Genomic DNA, 26,233 nt, shown 5'->3' with positions numbered 1-26,233 from the left:
GTGAGCCATCATGCCCAACCTTCACTATCTTAATAACTGTCACTTCATAATAAGTCTTGATGTCTGGCTAGGGAATCCCTCCCACTTTTTCTTTAAGAATTGTTTATTCTTAGCTCTTTGAGTGTCCATAGAAATTTTAAAGTCATCTTGTTAAGTTACATAATGCATACATACACATTCCTGGGAGGATTTTGATTAGGCTTGCATTGAATTTATAGAAAAAAGAATTGGCATTTATATGGTATTGATTCTCCAACCCATAATCACAATATACCTCAGCATTTATGTAGGTATTTAATGTCTGTCAATAATGTTTCTTGGCTGGGCACAGTGACTCATGCCAATAATCTGTACACTTTGGGAGGCCAAGGTGGAAGGATCACTTGAGCCCAGGAGTTTGAGACTAACCTGGACAATGTAGTGGGACCCTGTCTCTAGAAAAAAAGTTAGCTAGGCATGGTGACATGTACCTGTAGTCCCAGCTACTTGGGAGGCTGAGGTGGGAGGATCACTTGAATCCAGGAGGTTGAAGCTGCAGTGAGCTGTGATTGCACCATTGCATTCTATCCTGGGTGACAGTGAGACCCTGTCTCAAAATAATAATAATGTTTATTGTTCTCAGTAGTAATCTTGCACCCCTTTTATTACATTTATTCTTAGATGTGATTGTAAATGTAATATTTATTTTCTAACTAAATGCATATTTTAAAGGCATTATGCATTCTTTGAGGAAACTCCAAGCAAGCTTATGTTACAAAGTTATCTGTAACACACAGATAAAATTGTGTTAAATGTCAAATGGATTTTTCAGTTATACACTTTGGAATTTGGCCCAGATAAGTGTAGTTTTTAAAATGCTGAGTGGTACCTAGATGAAGTTATTTGGGAAGACCCATTAGAGGCAATGAGTAGACAATTTGGAAAGCCTCTTTATTTGAACAATAACTAATTTCCTCTCATAATTGCTTAAAACCAGAAATAAGAGCTATAAAGTCTTCTGTACCCACTGTTTGGGAGAAGTCAAGAAGAGACACAAGTATTGAAAAATAATATTAATTCTCTCTCCTGGAAAATAGCTATCCCAGCACTTTGGGAGGCCGAGGCAGGTGAATCATGAGGTCAGCAATTCAAGACCATCCTGACCAATATGGTGAAACCCTGTCTCTACTAAAAATACAAAAGTTAGCCAGGCGTGGTGGTGCACACCTGTAATCTCAGCTACTCGGGAGGCTGAGGCAGGACAATCACTTGAACCCGGGAGGCGGGGGTTGCAGTGAGCCACCATAGTGCCACTGCACTCCAGCCTGGGCGACAGAGTGAGACTCCGTCAAAAAAAAATAATAATAATAGTCTGCCTATTTAATAAAATTACTTATTTTCTGAAAAGTGAAAAAGAGCTGCGTTTTGTATAGATCTAGAGGAATAAAACACTCAAGTATGATACATAGAAGGATATATTACCCAAAGGAAATAATGTGTTTTCATTGTTTAGTTCTTAAGAACTCTATACTTGCAAAGTATACTTTGAGTGAGTTGAGTCTTCTAAAAGTATGCACTTAAAAAAAGATTCCCAACATGTGAGTACATGTAATGTACATATAATGTGTGGAGGCTATTTAACACCTCAGAATCCACCATCCAGAACGTTGCCATTTCTTTTGAGGCTTCTTGTGCTGTTCTGTAGTCCTTATATCTCTGTTGTTTCCCAGTAGTAACTGCTGTTATTATATTACAACATAACTAGTTCCTTTAAAAAAATCGATTTTAATGTTTTATATGTTTTGGGCTGTATAGAAATGACATCATACTGTATGTGTCCTATGTAAATTACTTTTTTTAATCCAATATTGTTATTTTGAGACTCATTCTAATGTGTGAAGCTATAATTTGACCATTTTCAATGCTGAATTTAATAATAATACATTATATCTTTATGTCACAGTATATTCTCTTGTTGGACATTTTAGTTGTTGCAATTTTGCTTTTATAAACAGTGTAAGTAAACATTGACTCCTACTGTACGTGTGAAGTGTTTCTCTGTTATATTGCTAATAATTGAATTTCTGTGTCGTATAATATGTTTGTTTTCTATGTTACAAAGTTTTAAAAGCAATGCCAAATTGTCATCTATAGTGCTTGTTTTCAGTTTCCTCTCCTAGTAGTACACTACTCTCCATTGTTTCACATTCTCACCAGTGCTTTGTATTGTCTGACTTTTAAGATTTTGCTCATCAGACATATGTAAATGACACATAACACAGTTTGTTTTCACTATAACAAATGGTTATTTAAATTCTAAACCCAAAGTAATGTACAATTACAATAAAAGGCCAGAAGAAAGAGGAGGAAGAGAAAAAGATGTGAGAAATAAAATTGTTATAGTAATTCTTGTTTTCAATTCCAAGACTAAAATAGTAATTGGAATGTTTAGTGTGCATGTGTATACAGTGCAATATGATACAATATAAAAGTGATGCCTCTGTTTGTTCCATTGGTTGTTTTTTAAATCTATTTTTATAAGTAATAAGTAGTTTACCTGGTTTTGTCTTTACAGTTTGATCTATTTTTTATTTGACAGGTGGCAATTTGTACCATACTGATGTCTCACTCTTTGGAGAACCTACCGAATTTGAGTATTTGCGAAAAGTGCTTTTTGAGTATATGATGGGTCGTGAGACTAAGGTATAAATCATGTCTCGTGATTTGGTGTGTGGCTTAATTTTAAAAGAAATATGTTCCACTTTTAATACACACGTGAATGCCATATGTTTACTATTAGCAAATCAGACATGCTAATGGTAGGTAATAGATAATTATTTTATTGCTCTTAGTTTACAAAGTGAATTGGTGGATCTTGCTTATATTTGTTACATTTATAAAATATTAATCTTTAAAATACTATTGGGTAACACTGAACACTAAACATTAAAATTTCATTAACATAAAAATAATTTGTGAACCCTGTGGCTTTTTTTCTTCTTGACTTCATATCTTTAAGTTAGAAGAATAGATTTCATTTTCAAGGAGACTTCAGGACATTGTGGATAATATTGGAAATAGTCATAATTATTAGCTACCTAGAGAGATTTAGACACATTGTACTTTAGTTACTGTAAGAAAATCATTCTGCACTTGTGGAATATTGATCATTTAAAAATTACCCCATATAAGTAACAATGCTTGGCTAATTTGTTTTCTAGAACGTTGCATTTATTGTAAGGTTCTTAAAGGCAGAGTCTTGTCTTATTCTTATTTGTATCCCTTGCAGTGTTTTAAAAAGAGCCTTATATTGGACATTGGTAAATATATATTGAATTGAGTTAAATGCTTCTAGGGAAATTCATGAGCCTTTCTTCAAACAAAATTTTTCATTTAAAGCAGTTTCTGTTTTTTTGACATTTTTTACCTTCATGGAATTTTAATTGTCTGTGTGTCTTGGCTGAGAATGGGATAATGAATTTTCTGTGCTCGAAAGCAATCAGTGTTTTAACGTATGGGTGTGTGGGAGTTGCTGAGTCATAGGATACTAAGCAGGTTCAAGCACTGATTTGGCAAATATATTTAAAACCTAAAAAGCAAATATCTTAAAATAATATTATAAAAGGAAATATCTTAAAAGAATATGATAAATGTATAGATTGGAGATTCAACTAAATACCAGGAGTGGGTTAGAAGTCATTTGAATCCTTAATATCTGTAGAAATCACATTTCATTTTATCAAGTTAAAGTAATATCTAATATTGTGAACATGTATCACAGAAGGGAGATATTAAATCACAGCAATTCAGTGTCTTTGTTTTTCCTCAATGCCATTTTTCAAAAAGTTCAAGGGTAGCTAAAACTAATTTTCTCCTTATCTTTTAAAAACAAAACTAATGAAGTACAGCTTTCTCTTATTATGTCCTTATGTGACATACACTATCTCACCTCAAATACAGGGTATATTATGTCCCTGTGGGGGGATATTTGAGGTGGATAGATAGTTTAAAGTTACCTTGTTATTGTATTGGGGGTGGGTAGGAGAGGCATATCTTTAAAAAACAAAAAGCTTCTCAGAACTTTAGCTACCTTGGCTCATTAGTGAATCTAAAGCTATGATGCAAGGGTTGTTGCTGAATAATTTATTTAGCTTTTTCTTGATCTGTGAAATGGAGAGACAGACTGCCTTAACCTGTTTCTTCTGAAGGTTATGAATGTATGTGAGATGAGACAGCTACAGAGTTTAACTACCCTGAAGAAAGACCTAGCATAAGCATAAGAGGCTTATGGGGCAGTACGAATTCAGCCAAGTCTAAGCTTGTGCTTCAGGGCTCTGCAATTAATCTTAGAGTATGACTTGGGAATTAGCTGAAAGGGATGTCCCATGGCACAAGGAGCCCCATCTAATAAGCTGGCTGGGAATTTGTGTTGATGAGTAGTGCTCTCTCTCCTCTTTATCTTCAGCATTGATTCTCCTTTTCTGGCTCTAAAAATTAAGAGCAGTCTATCATTCTGCCATCACATTTTATAGGCAAATAGAAAATTGGTACTAGGTATTTACTTTTAAGTTGCTGCACATTTATTGAGCATGGCCCTTTATCACCATGGTAGATAGCAAGATGACATTTGATACCATCTCTAACTTTAAGACGTTCACTGTGCAGTAAGGAAGGGAACTGTTCTCACTTAACCATGATGTGATGATGAATGTAATAAGTGCTGTAAGACAGAAACAGAATCCTCATATTTACCTGTGAGAAGATCAAGGAGAACATCATGGAGGAGGTGGTGTGTATACTGGGATTTAAGGGGGGATGTTAGATTTTGATAGATAAGCCCAAATGGTGGAGGGGTGGCCCAGACAGAAGGTTTCAGGCAGGAAACAGAGTGTGGGTTTTTAAAATCATAAGTAGCCTGGTCCAACTAAAACATTGAATTTATGAAGGGGAAGTAATTTAGCTTAAGGCTGCACAGAGAGTACAGGGCCTTGAATGTTTTCAGAGTTTTACCTGTAGGTATTGGGAGGGGGTAGCCCTGAAAATTTTCAAGTAGGGATTGACAAGATCAGAGCTGTTTTTAGACACGTCTTTTGAGGGTTTGCCCAATTTCTATACATTAACAAAGAATTTGAAATGGAGACCAGGTTGTGATTTTAGAATAAGTTGGAGTATGTTGTGCCCTTTGTGATTTGATTACCATCTGCAGTTGTTTCTTGTCTAGCAGGATTCATATGTCTTCTCACCTGTGTTTCTTCATCTGCTTTTGTACACAGTGTTCTTTATTTTATGAGGCAGATGACTTTTAAAAGAAGACTATATATAGTACATACGTTCTTGTAGTATGGAGTTAAGTAAGTTCCCTTCCTTCCTTCTGTCTGTATACTTTCTTTTTCTTGGGTTTTGATCCTCCATGCTAATACTGAACCTGAAATTCAGTCTATTCTTTTCAACATAAAGTGTTTCTCATCCCAAGCTTTATTGAAGATGCCTCTCCCTAAGGAATACCTGGCAGGAGAGGTCACTTCTAAATCAGGTGGCTCATTTGAACTTTTCCTTACTTCCCAGGGCCTGAGGATATTGTATGTAGAGTAGACAGTCTGACATCTTTTCCAAGGTGTGGCAAAGAGCCTGGGCTTGTCCATTAAAGTGTTTTCTGGCAAGCCAGGGACGAGCTTTTAACTCTTTACTGGGTAATGAGCTGCAGATTCACTGATGAATTTAGAGGTGGGTTTACCATTTAATGTTGTCTAGAAATACGAAGAGACAACTAGCCACAGCTATTTTTTTTCCCCAAACATGCTTGTGCATGCATGTATATGTTGTTTCTTAGTAAATATAAATGGACTTTTTGGTACTTGGAGCTTTACGTGGTATTGATATTAGAGAAATGCCTCCTGTAATTGTGAATCCCTGAATTTTAGATTTTTTGGTACTTATAAAAAAACCTTTATTGATAGTATACCAGAAACTGCTTCAGGTTATTACTAAAAAGAAAAAACTGAAATGGTTACTACTTCATATTTCTCTTGCCATTTCATGCCACATATTTACAGGCATACCTCGCAGGTATTGCGGGTTCAGTTCTAGACCACTGCAATAAATGAATATCACAATAAAGCAAATCACACAAATTATTTTGGTTTCCCAGTGCATATAAAGTTACATTTATATCATACTGTAGCCTATTAAGTATTCAATAGGCATTTTGTCTCAAAAAAGTATATACCTTAATTTAAAAATACTTTATTGCTAAAAAAATGCTAACATTCATCTGAGCCTTCAGCAAGTCATAATATTTTTGCTAGTGGAGGATATTACCTCGATGTTTATGGCTCTTGAGTAATCAGAGTGGTGGTTGCTGAAGATTGGGGTGTCTGTGGCATTTTCCTAAGACAGCAATGACGTTTGCCATATCAGTTGACAGTTCCTTTCATGAGCATGTTTGATAGAATTTTACCCACCATAGAACTTCTTTCAAAATTGTAGTCAGTTCTCTCAAACTCTGCTGTGGCTTTATCAACTAAGTTTATTTAATATTCTAAATCCTTTGATGTCATTTCAACACTGTTCACAGCATCTTCACCAGGAGTAGATTCCATCTCAAGAAACCACTTCTTTGTTCATCCATAAGAAGCAACTCCTCATCCATTAAAGTTTTATCATGAGATTGCAGCAATCCAGTCATGTCTTCAGGCTCTGCTTCTAATTCTAGTTCTCTTGATAGCTGCACTGTATCTATAGCTTCTTCCTCCACTGAAGTCTTGAATCCCTCCAAATCATCCATGAAAGTTGGAATCTTCTTCCAAACCCCTGTTAATGTTGACATTTTGATCTCTTCCCATGAATCATCAATGTTCTTAGTGGCATCTAGAACAGTGCATCCTTTTCAGAGGTTCTTCACTTTTCCCACCGTCATGAGAGGAATCAGTACCTATGGCCACTATAGCCTTATAAAATATATTCCTTAAATAAGAAAACTTGAAAGTTGGAATTACTTCTTGATCCATGGACTGCAGAATGGATGTTGTGTTAGACATAAAACAATTTAATCTTGCATATCTCCACATCAGAGCTTCTGGGTGACCAGGTGCATTATCAATGAGCACTAATATTTGAAGGGAATCTATTTTTCTGAGCAGTAGGTCTCAACAGTGGGCTTCAGATATTCAGAAAACCATGCTGTTAACAGGTGTGCTGTCAACAGGTGTGCTGTCATCCAGGCCTTGTTTCATTTCTAGAGCACAGGCAGAGTAGAGTTAGCATAATTCTGAAGGGCCCTAGGATCTTTGGAATGGTAAATGAGCATTGCCTTCAACAGAGAGTCACAGGCTGCACTAGCCTCTAACAAGAGAGCGAGCTATGTATTAAAGCTTTGAAGCTGTTGAACTTCTCCTCTCTAGCTGTGTAAGTCCTAGATAGCATTTTCTTCAAGTAGAAGGCTGTTTCATCTACACTGAAAATCTGTTGTTTAGTGTAACCATCTTCATCAGTTATCTTAGATAGATCTGGGTAATTTGCTGTACCTTCTCCATCAGCACTTACTGCTTGTATTAGTCCCTTCTCATGGCTGCTAATAAAGACATACCTGAGAATGGGTAATTTATAAAGGAAAGAGGTTTAATTGACTCACAGTTCTGCAGGGCTGAACTAATGACATGAGGAAGGCCTTAGGAAACTTACAATCATGGTGGAAGGGGATGTAAACACATCCTTCTTCACATGATGGCAGAAAGAAGTGCCCAGCAAAAGGGAGAAAAGCCGCTTATAAAACCATCAGATCTCATGAGAATTCACTCACTATCACAAGAACAGCAGCATGGGGGTAACTGTGCCCATGATTCAATTGCATCCCACTGGGTCCTTCCCACAACACATGAGGATTGTGGGAACTACAATTCAAGATGAGATTTGAGGTGGGGACAGAGCCAAATCATGTCACTGCTTTACCTGGCAATTTTATGATATGAAGATGTCTTCTCTCCTTAAATCTCATGAACCGGTCTTTTAGCTTTAAACTTTTCTTCTACGGCTTTCTCACTTCCCTCAGCCTTCGTAGAATTGAAGGGAGTTAGGGCCTTGCTCTGGATTAGGGTTTGGCTGAGGGAATGTTGTTACTGGTTTGTTCTTCAGACCACTAAAACTTTCTCCAAACTTCTATCCAGACCACTAAATGAAATAAGGCTATTTCATTCTGATTCGTGTGTTCACTGAAGTAGCACTTTTAATTTCCTTTCAAGAACTTTTGTTTTACGTTTACAACTTGGCTAACTGGCATACAAGGCCTAGCTTTCAGTCTCTCTTGGCTGTCAAAATGCCTTTCTCACTAAACTTAATAGTTTCTATCTTTTGATTCAGAGTGAGAGGCATACGACTCTTCCTTTTACTTGCATACTTACAGACCATTGTAGGGTTATTAATTGGCCTAATTTCAATATTATTGTGACTCAGGGAATAGAGAATCCCAAGAAAAGGGAAAGAGATGGGGGCTCAGCAGAACACAAACAACATTTTTGGATTAAGTCCACCTTCTTATGTGGGCATGGTTTGTGGTGCCCAAATACAGTGACCATCATAACATCAAATACAGTGACCATCATAACATCAACATGTCACAGAGCACAGTAACAGATATTATAATAATGAAAAGATTTGAAATACTGCAAGTATTATCAAAATGTGACACAGATATAAAGTGATCACACGCTAGAAAAATGGCACCGATAGACTTGCTTGACAAAGGATTCCCACACACCTTCAATTTGTAAAATAAAAACAAAACCAAAAACCAAGAAACACTTTCTGTGAAGCTCAGTAAAGTGAAGCGCAATAGAATGAGGTATGCCTGTACTTAGTTTCTAGACTTCAGTTTAACACACAGATTCTGTTCTGTCTGGGCAGTACAATTTAAATGATGAGGGTTTTTGTAAAATGCCTTCGGAATTTTCCAAGAGCTGAGTTGTCTTAAATATGTATGTGTGTGTGTGTGTGTGTATATATATATATATATATATATATTTATTATTGTTGTTGTATTTTTAACGACAGGGTCTTACTCTGTCACCTGAGTGACAGCGGTGTGATCATAGTTCACTGCAACCTCAAATTCCTGGATTCAAGCAATTCTCTCACCTCTCCCAAGTAGCTTGTAATAGACATGAGCCATAACACCTGACTAATTTTTAAAATTTTTTGTGGAGATAGCCATAAATAAAATAGCCATAATCCTGGCTAATTTTTGAAATTTTTTGTAGAGATGGGGGTCTCACTATGTTGCCCAGGCTAGTCTCAAACTTTAGGACTCAAGCGATCCTCCCACCTCAGTCTCCCAAAGTATTGGGATTACAGTTGATAGCCACCATACCCAACTGAACTTTTTTTATTACCAAAATGGCAGAAGATGAAAGATAAAAGGAAGAAGAGGTCTGAAACTAAAGTCTTGCCATGTGTGGGATTTGTGAATGGGGAACAGTATTAGTTTATCTGTTAGTAGAAATAAGTATTGGAAATATGTGAAGTGTCTTGCCTAGACTTAGTATATGATAGGAGCTTTAAAAAAGTTAGTTCCTTTCCTTCCTGGAAATAATTATGATACTTTTTTTCCTAATGACGTGAGTCTCCAAAATTTTTGGGTAACTATATTATCTTTTCCTTAATGACCTTCCCCAGATCACTTCCACCCTTCTCCCTTCCCCCATACACAAAGTCTATGTAACTATGATCAAGGAATGTTAGAGTCAGTTTTCTGGGCTACCCTCCCATCCACTGTAGGAATCTTTAGGAGAATACTACCACCTGATTTTGTATGTAAGCACTGAAGTTGTTATCCTACTTATTTCATAAGTGGTATCTTCTTTCCTCTCTGTCTCCCTCAAAACATTTGATACAAAATAGGGAGTTTCAACCTTTGAGGAGAATTTTCCAGGAGCTTATGGGTGACAGTCTGACTTACGGTATATTTATTTAGATCTGCACAATTTATGATCTTGTTTTGCAAGCCACCATGTGTAATGTTTTGATTCATCATGTTTTCTACCAAATAAAACATCTTGTGTTTATTTAAAATGTAATTTGTATTCCTATTAGGTTGATGTGCTGCATGTCTTGAAAAATACTTACCGAGCATGTTCATGTTCATGCAGTAGCCGTGTTTATGAGATATATGATGTGATTTAGTTAAAGCTGAACATGGGGGGTATTTAAAATCTGATTATTTAGAACATATGTTTTGGCAATACAACACTTACTAGATAGATTTCTGCAAATAAGCCTTTTAAAATGAATATGTAATAAAGTTTTATTTTAGTAAACAAAGGGGCCAAGAGCATTAGAATTTTATATAGCTTCATGCTATTGTAAATGCATCTTGTTAAAATAATATAAATCTAGACATTGTAAGGAGTCCTTTTAAATTGAATTTCTAGTGTTGTTATATCCTTGACTAATACCTTCACATCATACTTCTTTGTTTGTGGCTTTCATTGAGAGCACTAAAGAATCCCACCAGCAGAACATGTCAGAATGGGTTGAGACTTTATGTGCTTCACTGTCTGTTAGTGATCATCTCTTGTTTTTCCTGTAGACCATGGCAAAAGTTATAACCACCGTACTGAAGTTCCCTGATGATCAGACTCAGAAAATTTTGGAAAGAGAAGATGCTCGGCTAATGGTAAGTTCTAGAAGTGGGCTCTAGATAGAAGATGATATCCCATCTGTTTATATTCTATCTCATTTATAAGGACTTTTGAGTTGGTAAAATAAATTTTAAGATTTCAAATCTTTATTATATCATATCCTGAAAAATGAGAGTGAATTTACACTAAGAAATTTAACCAAGGATAAATGTGAATGGATGCCCTCAAGGGAAGGAAGAGTCTAATTTAATACCATATAAGAGGTTGACACCCATATATGTATGCTATATGGGATTTCCAGAACTTGAGCTGTTTATGGAAAGGATGGAAAAGACATTTGTTCTGGTATATCCAGTAATAATTTTTTAAACCAAATTATATCATCGTGTTAGATGATTTATATATTACAGTTCTTTATTGCATTCCAGTTGATTTCCAAATACATTAATTCTGGGTGAAAGAATTTAAGCATTCTTGAGCTTTTGATACCTTTTGGGGGAAATCAGACAAACAACTGAATTATTTTTAAAAACATAGTGTGAAGTCAGCTGTAACTGAAAAATGAAAGAAACACACACTTTGTAAATTATAAAAAATTCTCCATGCCAAAGTTATTTTTGCCCTGGGCCAGTAATTTAACAAGATCCATTCTAGGCAGAGTGTGAAACTTGAAAAATTTGGGTCCTGCCTTCAGCTCTCTCTTTCTGCTTTCTTTCCTTGTCTTGATAGTAGCCTGCAGAGCCCTCCATGAATACCCTTCTCCTCCCAATCTCTTTACCTATTTCATCATACCAGCACTGGTTTTATTCTCTCTCTCCTCACTAAAGCAAGCCAACATCTTTTCCTTAATGGTGGGTTAGCATGTGTCTGAGCATCTCCAATAAAGAGCATAAGTCAGTAAGTCCCAAGGTATCTCATCGTATCCCAACAGATTGTTTTCTTACAAAAGTTCTTGATTCTCTTGGGCCCAAATCTCCTTCTCTACATGATCACCTATTTGTTCTGGTTTGTTCTGGTTCTAACTCATAGAACTCAACCAAAAATCTGGGGATGGCCTAGATGGAGGGGTTTTCCCCCTCCCAGCTAAATAATACCTCTTGCACTTAACAGCCTCTTATGAAGTTCCTCTGACTCTGCACAAGTTCATCCCTGAAGGGACCCCAATGTCTCAGGCACATTCTGACCACTTCTTCTTGGTCTCCTCTAAGCTCATTCTAGCATTCCTGACTTTTGTCCCAATGCTTCATTGTATATTGTATTGTATTATATACTTATTGCCTATTTTCTGAGGCATTTGCTATTATTTTGGTTAGCATTTAATTGTTTTTTGTAAAAATCCCTCCTCCGCCACTCCCTGGCATTTAGTAGCCTGAAAAGCATTGCTCTAGTTCCCATTTCTGCTTATGAATATTTTTGATAAAGAAATATGTCACTATAATGTATACGTTCATCAAAAGAGAGAATGTTGTTTTAAATTATAATGAACATCTAATTCTACAAGCATGAAATTTTGTATTCATGAGTAGAAATTTTTCCTTTACTGAGTAAAATATCTTTATGAAGATAAAAATTTCTAATGTAGTTTGAGCCTGTTGACATAATTTTGTCATTATGGTCCAGTTTAAGAAAATAATTTTAAATGATATCAAAGGGCTTTTATTTAGTTATCTTTATTCATTCTCCCATAGCTGCTTTATCATCTTGATGTTGGAATATGGCAAACTTTACTTTTACTGCATTTTCTCAGGATTTGCTATATAGTGTAGACTCATCCTAAGTCACTGCTCTAGCAAATGTGGTAGGAAACATTCCCCTTCATTCCATATACATGTGTAGTCTTTGGTTGATTTGCTTTGATGAAAAACAAATCAAATTGGTAAATGTAGGTAGTGAATCGATAAAACTCTTAAAGCAGACAAAAAAGGTTTCTTTTTGTTAAGTTTAACTTAAAAAAAAGAAAAGTCTTTGAAAAACAGACTGTTTTCTTCTGAATACAGTGGTATTCATTCTAGGTAGGGATGAAATGATAGCTGATTTATCCTTCCTGAAAGAATCTTCCTTTATCCCAGAGGCTGACCTGCCCAGAAACAATGTTCTACTTTTCTACTACTCCTTTAAGCAAAGTCTCATCCATCATTATCTCTTGCTTAATGAATAAGTTCAGTCAACAGTCATCTACTCTTCTAGTTGTTATGGGAAATATAGGAAAATAGAAGATACGGAAGACATTGGTTGTTGACCTTGTGGAACTTTTAATTTTAGGGGGAAGGGGTAATATCCATTCATACATGAATAAAAAGATATGCTTAAGTAATATTCAAATAATAAAAAAAGATGCTTAGGAAATATGAAATTTTATGATGAACATGAAATGAGGAAGGCCCCAAAATACGAGATGAGATGACATGAATTAATCAATTTGAGTCAGCTTTTGTCAGTTTAAGGAGATTCTTGATACTTGATAATGTGACTCATGATTGTTTCACGAGTATAAGAAAGTTGAAGCAAGAGTTACCTTTGTCAGAGATTGCCATCATTCATAAAATGAGCAATAAGAATCACTGTCTTTGAACTAGTCTCTTGAAGAAATTTCAGCTAATTTCATATCCCTGTCCATTGAGCTGTAGCTCGCTAGAACAAAACACTGGTATGAAAATGACTTTTCTTTTTCCAATAGAAAGTGCACATGATGAAATGTGTAGAAAACAAAACTTTAGGAGTTTATTAAATAATCATTTTTAAATGATTTAATCACATTAATTTTAAATGTATGCTTCAAATGGATCTTTTCCGTAAGTTTTTGTAACTGTGCAGCTATGGTTTCACTTCTGTTAAAATCAGCAACCCTAAGTGTTTTGTTATTTTTGCCTAAGGGCTGAAAAGCTGGCATAAGAAAACCAAAACAAACCTAAAACATTTGCCGAGCTGCCCCCTCTGTCAAATTAATATTTGGGATGCTTGCAAGAGTTGGATTATACTTTGTGTTGACAGTGTGCAGCCCATGTTAGTTTTTACATTATTTATCGGGTATTATCAGAGGAATACATTTTAAAACTTTTGCTTTTTGACCATGATGATTATATGTTTATTTGTAGCACTAATCAAAAGCTTTCTATGACTGCTGGTGAGGTACTTTTCAATATATCTTATCTTTACTATACTTCCCTCTCTTCAGTGAGTTTTATACTCTTTATTTAAAAAACCTCATTACAGGATACAAATTATTACTGTTTTCAGAGTTTAACCTAGTCTCAAGAGTAGATTTTATAGATGAGAAATCACTATCTGTTAAGTAAGGTTAAATTATACAGCATAATTACAGTCTGGCTTATTTGAGGGTCTTGGTGTATAGGGAAAGAATCTTAGTCCTTTGTTGACTTGCTATGGAAACTCAGGCAATTCTCAGAGTCTCTTTTCTTCACAAGACTAACATAATCTTGTTAGGATTGTCGGGGAACCAGAGTACAGTTGCCTGCGCTGAGTGATAATGTAGGGATGGTGGTGATAATTATTTAGCCTCCTTGTAGCAATGTGTAGAACTAGTCTTTTCTGGAAAAAGAGACTGGAAAGGTAAATCATTGATGTGTATAAGAAAAGCCATTAGAGACCTCAGTAGGAGGATCAAGTCACACGATGACACCAACCCACAAAATGCCCCCATCTCCAGCTTCGGTACCTTAGAGTGCCAGCCACATGTGATATTGCTGAGATGAGAGCCTAGATCTCAACAGCTTGACAGCTGTATAACTTAGAGCAAACCGTTTTCATATTTTTGACCCTCATTGGTAAAATGAGATTGTTGGATTATACGATCTCTAAGGTTTCTTTCCCGACAACGTATAAAATCTTGTTTTAGATTTGTTTCAAGTAGGAAAAAGAATTGCCTTCTAAACAGCAGGCAGAAGTTAAAACAAAATGCACATACCAAATGCACATATCTCTGTTTTTCCTAGAACGGCTTTTTTCCCCTCCTCTCAATTTTTAGTTTACTATACCTTGCTATTTCATTTTATGATGGTTTAGGTAGTTTAGATGGCCAGAGTAGACTGGATATTCGAGTAGCACAGTATGGGCAAGAGTGAATACATAAGTTCTTGGCTCATCTAATTGTTTGTGTTTTTATTGAATAAAACTGCCCTAGAAGTACATCCTGATTTTTTTTAAAAGGAGAGTATTATTACATTATTTAAGATAATTTCTTTAGGAAAGTTTATTGTAATTGGGTAACAAGTCATCTCAGAATTGAGAGATTCCTTTGTTTTATGGAAACCCCTCTAAAACTTTTCTTAGACATTTTTCTCTTTAGAGTGCTAGCAAAATGTAATGACATAAATGGACATCACTGTTTTCTTGATGACTCCATTAAAGAAAATTTCTCTTTGATGGAGAAGGTTGGCTTGTTTGTGTTCTCTGTCTATTCTAGTCATCTTTTTCAATTGCTCTTCTGTTGACTCTCCTTCAACTTTGCTTTCACACTGATCCTTGGTGGTGTATATAGTTCTTCATCAGTCCTTGCCCTGGACCAGTCTTGTATTCTCTTAACGTCTCATTTTCTTCCCCTGTTGGAATTTTCAAAATTTCCTCCGAATTAATAAAATCATCAGAACTTTTCAGCATTGGTAGGTACAAAAGTTTTCCATTCCCACACGAGGTTTACCCTTTCCCTCTGCATAGGCTCAGAAGATGCATGCAAGGCGGGTTCAGGAAACACATACAAATAAAACTGACACATTATAGAAAATATTGCACATGTCAAATACATATGTGTTTTCTTGAGATTGGTTTTGATTCTAGTATTGGTAGAATTTAGGTAATACGTAATCACTAGAAAAAATATTATAAGCCAGAAACATAGAAAGGGAGTCCCTCATGATCTTCAGCCTCCAGACTACTTCTGCTATGCCAGTATCATCTCTGTGAACAGTTTGGGGAATATCTCCATGTTTTCTAAGCCGTATAATTACATATTTATAGTTACTCCTTTATCATTCATTTTATTTTATAAAAATGAGAGTATGCAATGGCTTGCTTTTTTCACTTAATATATTTTTATATTATTCCACCTTATTACAAATTGGTCTCATTCTTTTCAATGGCTGATTGTATGATTATATGGATGTCCTACAGTTTAGTTCACCAGTTTCCTCCTCATTCCATTTATTTATGTTGTTTTCAAGATTTTCAGTACTTAACAAGCACAGATATAGGGAACATCCATATACATGGATTTTGTATACTTCTGCCAGAGAGAATATTAACCTCGTTGTGTTGTGTGTGTTGCACATATTATTTTCTAGCTTGTCTTTTGGTTTTGCTGCTTCTTACTAACTTTACATTAAATATGAAAGATAAATAAAATGGTGTTTCCGAGGTTGGCCACACTATCCAAGAATAGACTCAGATTTTATAAGCAATCTTTGTTTTTAATGCTGCCATTTTAAATCACCGTGAAGGTAATTAATGATTTTGGACAATGACCATCTTAAAATGGGACATAGAATTTATTTAAGGTTTGTCACAGTAAAAACTGTATTTGAGATTGAGTTTCCTTAAATTGAAATTTCAGTTTGGGTCACCATTCCTGAAACCATTTCTGATACATTGTTGAATTACAGGAGAGTTATTCAGTGATAAACTTGACACGTTAGGAATGAGAATTCAACATATAGACACATGGCTCTTCAAATTCATCATCATTTTCCCAAAAACTTTTTAGGGTAAATTGAGATTATGTAAATCAAATTTTAATGTGTACTTTCATGGAATTATGAAAGAGATCCTTTTGTAAAGCAAATAATCGCCCCATAATTTAGCTGGTAAATATGTACTTAAAATATGCAGTACACCTTTCATTATGTTGTTTAAGTCTTTAAATGAAAGTTGCAAATAAAATCTCAGCTATGTAATATTATATTTACCTAGGATATGGGGGGAGGTATTACAGATTCTTTATTCCTTGCCTGTACACCCTCGATTTGGGGAGATTTGAGAAAAATTTAAGTACAGTCTGTAATCCTATGAACTTCATATACACATACAATCTATGTGTTATATTAAGTCTTAAAACTAACCCAATAAGCTTTTTTTCTTCCTGGCTTTGTAGTTTACTTCACCTCGCAGTGGTATCTTCTGAGTAAATCATCAGTCTGTGCTTAGTTAGCATGTGGTGAGTGAAGAACAATGTCTTGTGTCTTTTGTGCAAAAATCAAATGTGTTGCATGATACTAACCATTTTGCTGGAATTCTTTTGCTCTTGTTTAATGAATATATGATTATGCTATGGGTTAATATAAGTATTTTGTGTTCATTCTGTTATATGGATCAATAATAGTTAAAAATTACTACCACCAGTAAGAGTTATATAATTTTAGGAAATTTCATTTCTTTAAAGAGTAATTGAAAGTTTGAAAATTGCTCTTTGAAATTTTGTTAAAGAATCCAAAAAAGTATTTATGTAACTTATTTTCCCTTTGTTTTTAATTTTCCAAGAATGAACTTTGAAATTATGATTGTGAGAGAGAAATGAAAAATCATTTTCTAGATAAAAGTGAAGTGGTATATTCCATGAGAATTCAAAATACTGTAAAGCCTAAGTAGAGTCAAGGCCAGTCAGAAATAATGAAAACTAGTAAGATCGATTTTAAATTACAGCTTTATTACTTCCTGAGATCAGACAGTTTAACACAAGACAACACATTTGTCCTGAGGAGACCGTTAGGCAGCCTACTTTAATTGAATATGATTCTTTCTGATTAACATATTACAGTGAAATGCAGGCATATGAAACGTTTCAATGCAGTTGACTGTCTTCATCATTTAAACACTCTCCCCTCATCTCTACATATTTTTCATGCTATTAGGTCTGATTAACATATTACAGTGAAATGCAGGCATATGAAACGTTTCAACGCAGTTGACTGTCTTCATCATTTAAACGCCCTCCCCTCATCTCTACATATTTTTCATGCTATTAGGTTGATTTAGCACCCCTTGAAAATGTAGCATACATCTTTACCTCAGCCTTTGCTAGAATTTTCACAAAATCAAAAACATCACAATTAATAGGGCTTCACTATAATTAAAATAAATACTCACAGTGATTGTTAATATCCAGCTAATAATAGTATCAAGGTTTAAAATGGCAAGATAACATTTCTCCGTTCTTTTAAGCTTTTACTTTTTTTTTTTTTTTAAATAAATAGAGCCTTTATCACCCTGGCTGGAGTGCAGTAGTGTGATCATAGCTCACTGCTGCCTCAGCTCCTGGGCTGAAGGGATCCTCCCACCTCAGCCTCCCAAGTAACTGGGACTATAAGGCACCTATTTTATTTATTTTTTTGTTTTGTTTTGTAGTGATGGGGTCTCACCATCTTGCATAGGCTGGTCTCGAACTCCTGGGCTCAAGTGATCTTCCTACCTCAGCCTCTAAGCTTTTTTTTTTTTTTTTTTTTTTTTTTTTTTTGAGACGGAGTCTCGCTCTGTCACCCAGGCTGGAGTGCAGTGGTGCGATCTTGGCTCACTGCAAGCTCCGCCTCCCGGGTTCACGCCATTCTCCTCCCTCAGCCTCCTGAGTAGCTGGGACTACAGGTACCCGCCACCATGCCTGGCTAATTTTTTGTATTTTTAGTAGAGACAGAGTTTCACTGTGTTATTCAGGATAGTCTCGATCTCCTGACCTCATGATCTGCCCACCTTGGCTTCCCAAAGTGCTGGGATTACAGGCATGAGCCACTGTGCCTGGCCCTCTAAGCTTTTATCTTTAAAAATCTTCTATACCTTCATTTGAGCCTCCTTTTGATTTTAATATATATTATTTGATTTGCCTTAGCGATTATCCAGAACTATCTTATTTTTGTCATCCACATTGCAATGGCTGGCAGTACAATGCGTGGTTTTATTAGGTTACTTTGATAATAAATGTGAACATTGAAAAACTGTAAATTCTATAGCTAACCCATTAAGTTTTAATGTTTTCCTTTTAAAATAATACTGTAAATACTGCATTGCACTTGTTATATTATTGCAGCTAAATATCAATTATCACTGGAAGTGTATATTGTGCAGCGTTTCTATTAATTGATTGTCTCCTCAACTTTTAGTTTGAAACATTTCAGACATAAGATTTGCAAAAATAGTACAATGAACACCCATATACCCTTCACCTATTAATGTTTGGCCAGATTTTCTCACTTGCTGTCACTCTTGTTCTCTCTCCATTTATATTATTCCCCATTTGTAACATTTGGCAATTACTTGCCGACATGCTTGCAAGCATTTGACAATTGTAAACATAAACTAAGCACTTTAGCATATATCTTTAAGAACAAGGACATTTTTCTACATACAGTACAGTTATTACACTCAGGAAGTTTAATATTAGCTAATACTAATATATAGTACATAATACTCAGTTTTTTACAGTTTTCCAAATAATGTCTCCCATAATTTTTTAGAATCCAGGATCCACTCAAGAGATTTCACATTGCATTTAGTGGTCATATTTTCCTAGTCTTTTTTAAACTAGAAAACTTCTCCTAGCTTTTTTGTCTTTCATGATGCAGCATTGTTGAACTGATCTTGAATTTTGTTTCCCACAACAGATCAAGCTAAGGTTTCAAAATAAAAATGGACAAAGGAATTTACATATAACAGAAGATCTTGTTGATATCTTCTTTAGGTTCCTAGGACCTAAAGTTCAACATGATTGTTGAACTAGTTTTATAAATAATATACTATTAGTTGTACATTATGAGTAGTGAATCACATTGTTCATTTACAAATTGAGAAGACTAAAACTCCCCCTATCCACTTAATATATATGGAAAGTTTGCCTCTATTAATCTTACTTGGTAATTTGTTTTTATGGGATTTTAAACTCATACCTTGATGTGACTACTGGTTTTAGCATTTTCTTTTTCTTTTCTTTTTTTTATATTTGAGATGGAGTTTCACTCTTGTTGCCCAGGCTAGAGTGCAGTGGCACAATCTCGGCTCACTGCAACCTCCACCTCCCAGGTTCAAGTGATTTTCCTGCCTCAGCCTCCTGAGTAGCTGGGGTTACAGGTGCCCGCCACCACACCCAGCTTATTTTTTGTATTTTTAGTAGAGACCGGATTTCACCATGTTGGCCAGGCTGGTCTCGAACTCCTGACCTCAGGTGATCCACGTGCCTCGGCCTCCCGTAGTGCTGGGATTACAGGCGTGAGCCGCTGCTCCTGGCCAGCATTTTCATTTGAGAAACATTATGAGGAACACTTTGGCTTTGTCATAGCTTTTTTTTTTTTTTTGCCCACCATCATGGTCACACCAGGCTAGAGTGCAGTGGCGTGAACACAGTTCACTGCAGCCTTGAGCTCCTGGGTTCGAGGAATCCTCCCGCCTCAGCCTTCTGAGTAGCTGGGACCACAGGCACATGCTACCACACCTAGCTATTTAAAAAAAAAAAATTTTTTTGTAGATACAGAGTCTTGCCATGTTGCCCAGGCTGGTCCTGAACTCCTGGTCTCAAGCAGTCCTCTGACCTTGATCTCCCCAAAGTGCTGGGATTATAGGCGTAAGCCACCATGCCCAGCCAGCATTTCTAATTAATTTATTTTTTGAGACAAGGTGTCACTATGTCGCCCAGCCTGGAGTGCAGTGGTACAGTCACAGTGCAGCGTTGACTTCCCAGGCTCAAGCGATCCTCCTGCCTCAGCCTCCTGAGTAGCTGGGACTACAGGCACACACCATCATGCCTGCCTAATTTTTTCTATTTTTTTGTAGCAATGGGATCTCACTATGTTACCCAGGCTATTTTTAATTTTTAAATTAAATTTCTTAATTCCAGATGAGACATAAATTTTCACACCAAAATGCTGTTTGTCTTTTGCTATTATGTCATGCTGGGAGAATTGCAATATGTAGAATAATCAGCACACTGGGTAAGAGGAAAGAGCTCTTTCTCTTCTTTATTTTTTATTGTTTTTTTTTTGAGGCAGAGTTTCACTCTGTTGCCCAGGCTGGAGAGCGATGGCATGATCTCGGCTTACTGCAACCTCCGCCTCCTGGGTTCAAGTGATTTCTCCTGCCTCAGCCTCCTGAGTAGCTGGGATTACAAGCACCACCACGGCCGGCTAATTTTTTTGTATTTTTAGTAGAGACAGGGTTTTGCCATGTTGGCCAGGCTGGTCTCAAACTCCTGGCCTCAAGTGATCTGCCCACCTTGGCCTTCCAAAGTGCTAGGATTATAGGCATGAGCCACCGTGTCCAGCCTGTCATCTTTAATTCCAATCCAATATTTGTGAGATTCAGCCAAGTCAGCATGTTTACTCCTGGGTTACTGTATAAACTGGTAGCATTCAGTATATGGTAAATGGTTGCAGTTCCAAATTTCACTTAGAAATGCCATTTTCCAGGATTGCTGACTATAGGTTGGTTTGCATCATTGCAAGAATGTTAATTTTTAGGGGATACCGTTAAGATTTAGTATTTAGACAACTTCTACTTTTTTTTTTTTTTTTTTTTTAGAATGGGGTCTTGCTGTGTTGACCAGGCTGGTCTCGAACTCCTGGCCTCAAGTGATTCTCCCATCTCGGCCTCTCAAAGTGCTGGGATTACAGTCATGAGCCACCACACCCAGCCTTATTTCTGCCTCTTTACTGCAGTCTCTAGACCATGGAATAGAATTTTATTTCAAACTTGAAAAAGCATATATTCCAAAAAGTTAACCTAAATGTTTTGGGTTTTTTTCCTCCCTTTCTTTATTCTCTTTTCCTTTTTCTTTTCCAGTCATGGCTCCGATCTTCATCTTGAAGAAGAGTGACATTGGACGACTGCTGCTTGGAAAACTGTCCACACTTGCTACTCTTGGAGAATGAAGTTGTCATTCAGGGCCCCTCATGTAGCCAAAAGACCAAGAAAAATCTGGCCCACAGATATGTTGCAGACTGCCTTCAAAATAGATTTTATCAGTGGAGAAATGGTGATAGTTTTTTCTTCAATTTTCTCTTGGGAAGAGTTTTATGTTGTTTAAAAGATATTTTGATAACTTAATCTGCTTTATGGGCTTACATAATATTCCTTTCATCCATTCTTTTTAAAGAACGGCTTACCTTTCCTATTTATTTTTAGGGTGATTTTTTAAAAAGACTTGTGCAATACATTTTGAGGTGAAACTTAGTGGATTTTTTCTGATAAATTAGAGCATTTAATTGACTATTTTATTCAGGTTGATCTGTTGAATATTTGCTAAAGACCAGTTCTTTAAGCTAAGACATGTAATAAATCCCAAATGGCAGTACCTCATTGTTTACTTAGCTTTTGTACTTACATTTTTCAGAGGAAAAAACACTACTGTAAATTGTGAATAGCCAATACATAACTGTATTGTATGCAAATCTGTGATTGTTGGCAGTGTCATCTCTGAGAAACAGATAAATAAAGTTTATTTACTATATAACATTTGTTTATTGTACTTCTTCCTCAGTTGAAATCTGTTTTAAAATGGTTAAGAATGCATATTCTATTTGAATGAATTTAGTGAGGAATTATTTGTCAATATAACTAAATGCTGAGCATTTGAAAAGAATTTTCACGTTCAAATTTGGTATGACCAAGTTAGAAGGAGCATGGAAATAAGAAATACCCCATGATGTCTGCTTTAGGATTCTGACAACTTGGGAATGCCTCCTCTCTCTGGAATAGACCATACTTGAATTATTTTTTAACTTGGTGAAAGAGAAATTTCTGCACACTGAGAGATGGGTACTGTTCACAGGGCTTCACACACCCTTCATATTCTAGGAAATACAATACTCAATATCTAGGTATTATCTAATCTCTGCCTCAAGATAGAATCTCAGTTTTCCAGCCAGTCTGGACCTTAGTTCTCCTGATGTGTCTTACATTGTGATAGAGTGGGGAGCTCTGGGGGATAGATAAACAAGGGATCTGCCCATAACCCACAGCTGACTCCTTTTACTATTCCAGTAAGAGAAGAGGGTCTTCTTAGCACACACCCACCCCACTCCCCCGGCCTCGTTTTTAAAATCATGGTTTACTTAAATTGGCAAAATTTTGCCCCACCGAAGAGTTTCTGACAACAGATAGGACTTCTTATCCTTATCTTTTTCTAGGGTAGAAATGGTGGACTCTCAGTGAAATCCATATGCAACTTTCTCTCTTTAACCCTTTTGTAGAGACACACATGTCTAAAAGAGGAAGGATCAAACAGAGCAGCAAACTTTTTCTATAAAGGCCAGAAAGTACGTATTATAGGCTATATAGTTTCTGTTGTAACCTTTCAACTCTCAGCTCTCAGTGCAAAAGCAGCCATAGATAATGCATGAAAGCATAGCTTTGTTCCAACAAAACTTTATAAAAGCAAGTCTCAGGCTGGATTTGGCTTGCAGGCTGTAGTTTGCCAACTCCTTAGAAAGCAAACAAGCTGGATTTTAAATATTTATTTAGGGGGCAGGGGTGGCAATCATTTAATATATAGGAGTTGCTCATTTTTCTTTAGTACAGCTATGCAGCCCTTGTTTCAGAAAGGGGTGCAGTAAACTCACTTCACCTTGATTAAGAATAATGGTGACATTCTCTCAATGTTACTTGTTCCAGTGAGCACATAAATCCAGACACTGAGGTTCAGAAACTAAGGCTGTCTCCAAGACCTCATGACTGCAGCACACAAAAAGATTGATGCAGTAAATATATTGCCAAAAAGCAAGCATTTCACTTTGAAAGGTGTTCAGATACTACTTTAGCAAGAATTTTTGGCAAAAAATTCACTTGAAGTTGCTAGAATTCATGGCCACTTTGTTCAGGTCAGGTGCATGTACGACCTTAGTCGTAGAACTACCCTAGTAGAACGACCTTAGTGTTGACTGTCATTGAAAATTGTTGAATTAGGTGTTCATGAATTAAAGGAGTGGAACATTTCTGATTTTCTGACATGTAAGTGTTGACTTTTTTTCTTTCAAAAATCCATTGGCTTTAAAAACTCGTGTCTGTAGAGTAAGTAACACACATAGGCTATTAGGGTGCTCATGCATTTTACCTGCTGCATGCCCAGAAAATGGACATGGCTCAGTTGAGCTTCCTTATCCTCTGCAGCAAACTAGAGCCACAAAGGTATAGGCTAAAATACTGTGCCCAGACTGAATCTTTTCCTTATGTCTGAAAAAGCAAAGAGGGAAGACTTACTGCCTTTTTTTTTTTTTTTTTTCTGATTCTGAAAGAAATTTAGGCTAATTTTAGACTAAATTTCTATGAAACTCTGTCCCTCATGGAGAGTTTCGGCCACTTTTACATCCTAGTTCTTCCCATGAAGTCACCAGCAGTCGCCAGCTTGACCACCCAGTAGATAAGGTACCAAAGCAAGTTATGTGACCCCCGAGCAGCCCACTTCCCTGCGTGCCATTCATGCCAAGCTCCCTTTCAAAAGTGCCTGCTTTCTGCTTCAAAAGTGAAGTGGTACCCTTAAGGGAGGAAGCCTATATTTTTTTCCCTAAGCTAACTTTGGAACAAAAAGTCACTTTCTTACAGCAAGCGACTGAACCTGCATTTCGGTTCCAATTTTGGTGGCCCATGTGGGCTGCCCACCCGGGCTACTGAGGCTCTCCCTGAGGGAAGATAAACTAGAATGGTGGAGGTGGCGACTGTACCATGTATAGTGGCTGGAAGGCTCCCGCTTTACCTTTTTTTTGTTCTTCTTTATTCCTCACACCCTACTTGTAAAACCTGGCTCCTAGGCGGAGGCCTACCGGGCTACGTCTCCTTTCTCTTCTTTTCTGCCTGCTTTACATCTGTTGTTACTAAGTTGCTGGTGCTAAGATAGGATTCCTTATTTGTGGTCTAACCAGAATGTAGACATTGGACACTCATTTGAAACTGAAGAAAAAAGAGTAGAAGAGTTTTGTGTTTTTTTAATCCATTCTGTGATTTAAAAAACAAAAACCATACCACCATAGAGACTGCTTTACCCAAATTTTAATTCACAGCTTTTGTTGGATTATATATTGGAGCTAAGAAAGTTTAGCCATGTAAACAGGTTCCAGTTTCACCAAAGAATAGTGTGGATCCAGCCATCTTTCATAAAGTGGTGAGTATATATATATATATAGATATAGATATAGATATAGATATAGATATAGATATAGATATATGAATGAGGCTTATTAGTTTAATGAAAACAGCTAAATCTTCTGAGCTATCAACAAAATGCCCATATGTGTTCTTAAACACTTAATAAGCACAGGCTTTAATAATGGTTAGTAGGGAAATAACTTTAAGTCCTGTAATATCTCCGTTTTCAGAAGTAATCTAAATAAACTGCTAAAAATGGGAAAATTGGGTACATATAAATGAGATAAATGCTTGTAAGTAAACTTTGTATAATTTAAAATCTTAAAATCATTTTGGTTCTTATTTGATGTGTGCGTCATTTTCATGAAGAGAAAGGGTTTTATATGGGAAACATGTTCCAGAAATTGTAGAATGGTTCTCATCTATAAAATGCTAATATCTGATAGGCAGTTCAGAATTTCTTGCTTCCTAGGTTTATATAAAATGTGCCAAAGAAGATGTGTTCTTATTGAGAAAAAGAATAATTTTGTCTAATTCTAAAGTTATCTAGAAGTTAATTCAAATTATGGACTTGAAAAGGCTATTGCATCCACATAACTTTCTATATTGCTTTTAAAGTCCTTGTGCTGTTAAGTTACATGGCTTTGGGCCGGGTGCGGTGGCTCATACCTGTAATCCCAGCACTTTGGAAGGCCAAGGTGGGCAGATCACTTGAGGTCAGGAGTTCGAGACCAGCCTGGTGAAACCCTGTCTCTACTAAAAATACAAAAATTAGCCGGGCTTGGTGGCACACTGTTGTAATCCCAGCAATTTGGGAGGCTGAGGCAAGAGGATTGCATGAACTTGGGAGGCGGAGGTTACAGTGAGCCAAGATGCTGCCATTGCACTCCAGCCTAGGCGACAGAGACTCCATCTCAAAACAAAACAAAACAAAATTACACAGCTTTGACCCTTGGGTCTAAAAAGATCATGTGATAATGCTGTGTCTAGCCTTAATTCTTGTGAGCAGTTAAAATTCTTTGTAAGTTCAACGACTGCTCTAGGACCTTATGGGAAGAGCAGTGGCACCTGTCCCATGCTGTAGCTCAGTAGCTGAGGCTTTGCTTTGCTTTTTTTTTCGAGACAGTCTCACTCTGTCGCCCAGGCTGGAGTGCAGTGGTGCGATCTCAGCTCATTGCAAGCTCAGCCTCCCGTGTTCACGCCATTCTTCTGCCTCAGCCTCTCAAGTAGCTGGGACTACAGGCGCCTGCTGCCACGCCCGGCTAATTTTTGTATTTTTAGTAGAGACGGAGTTTCACCCTGTTAGCCAGGATGGTCTCGATCTCCTGACCTTGTGATCCACCTGCCTTGGCCTCCCACAGTGCTGGGATTACAGGTGTGAGCCACTGCGCCCGGCCAAGGCTTTGCTTTTTTACAGTGGAGGCTTGGGTTCAACTTCTGGCTTAGGGAATGAGTCCTTTCTGCTTTGTTATTTCTGTGACCGTTTCCCATTTATTAATACTTTTTCTCTCCATGGACAGCTTCTGATTTCCTGTCTTAAAATTTTCCTTTCTTTGAGC

The 26,233-nt window shown here is 36.6% G+C and overlaps 1 protein-coding gene across 4 annotated transcripts in view; it reads left to right on the top strand.

The window, feature by feature from the left end:
* GOLGA4 (golgin A4) overlaps positions 1-22,049 on the top strand; it is a 122,063-nt gene extending 100,014 nt beyond the window's left edge. For 3 of the 4 annotated variants that reach the window (XM_030812135.1, XM_030812133.1, XM_030812136.1), the window contains 4 exons: positions 2,579-2,682; positions 10,559-10,645; positions 16,714-16,776; positions 21,378-22,049. In XM_030812135.1, coding sequence (XP_030667995.1) covers positions 2,579-2,682; positions 10,559-10,645; positions 16,714-16,743 — 221 coding nt within the window. In that variant the 3' untranslated portion in view covers positions 16,744-16,776; positions 21,378-22,049. The remainder of the gene's footprint in view (positions 1-2,578; positions 2,683-10,558; positions 10,646-16,713; positions 16,777-21,377) is intronic. The other variant, XM_030812134.1, reaches the window with a different exon arrangement.
* The last annotated feature ends 4,184 nt before the right edge of the window (positions 22,050-26,233 follow it).

The sequence above is a fragment of the Nomascus leucogenys genome, chromosome 4 (assembly GCF_006542625.1).
Source record: "Nomascus leucogenys isolate Asia chromosome 4, Asia_NLE_v1, whole genome shotgun sequence".
NCBI classification, from domain to species: Eukaryota; Metazoa; Chordata; class Mammalia; order Primates; family Hylobatidae; genus Nomascus; species Nomascus leucogenys.
This window is presented reverse-complemented; position numbering and strand designations above follow the sequence as displayed.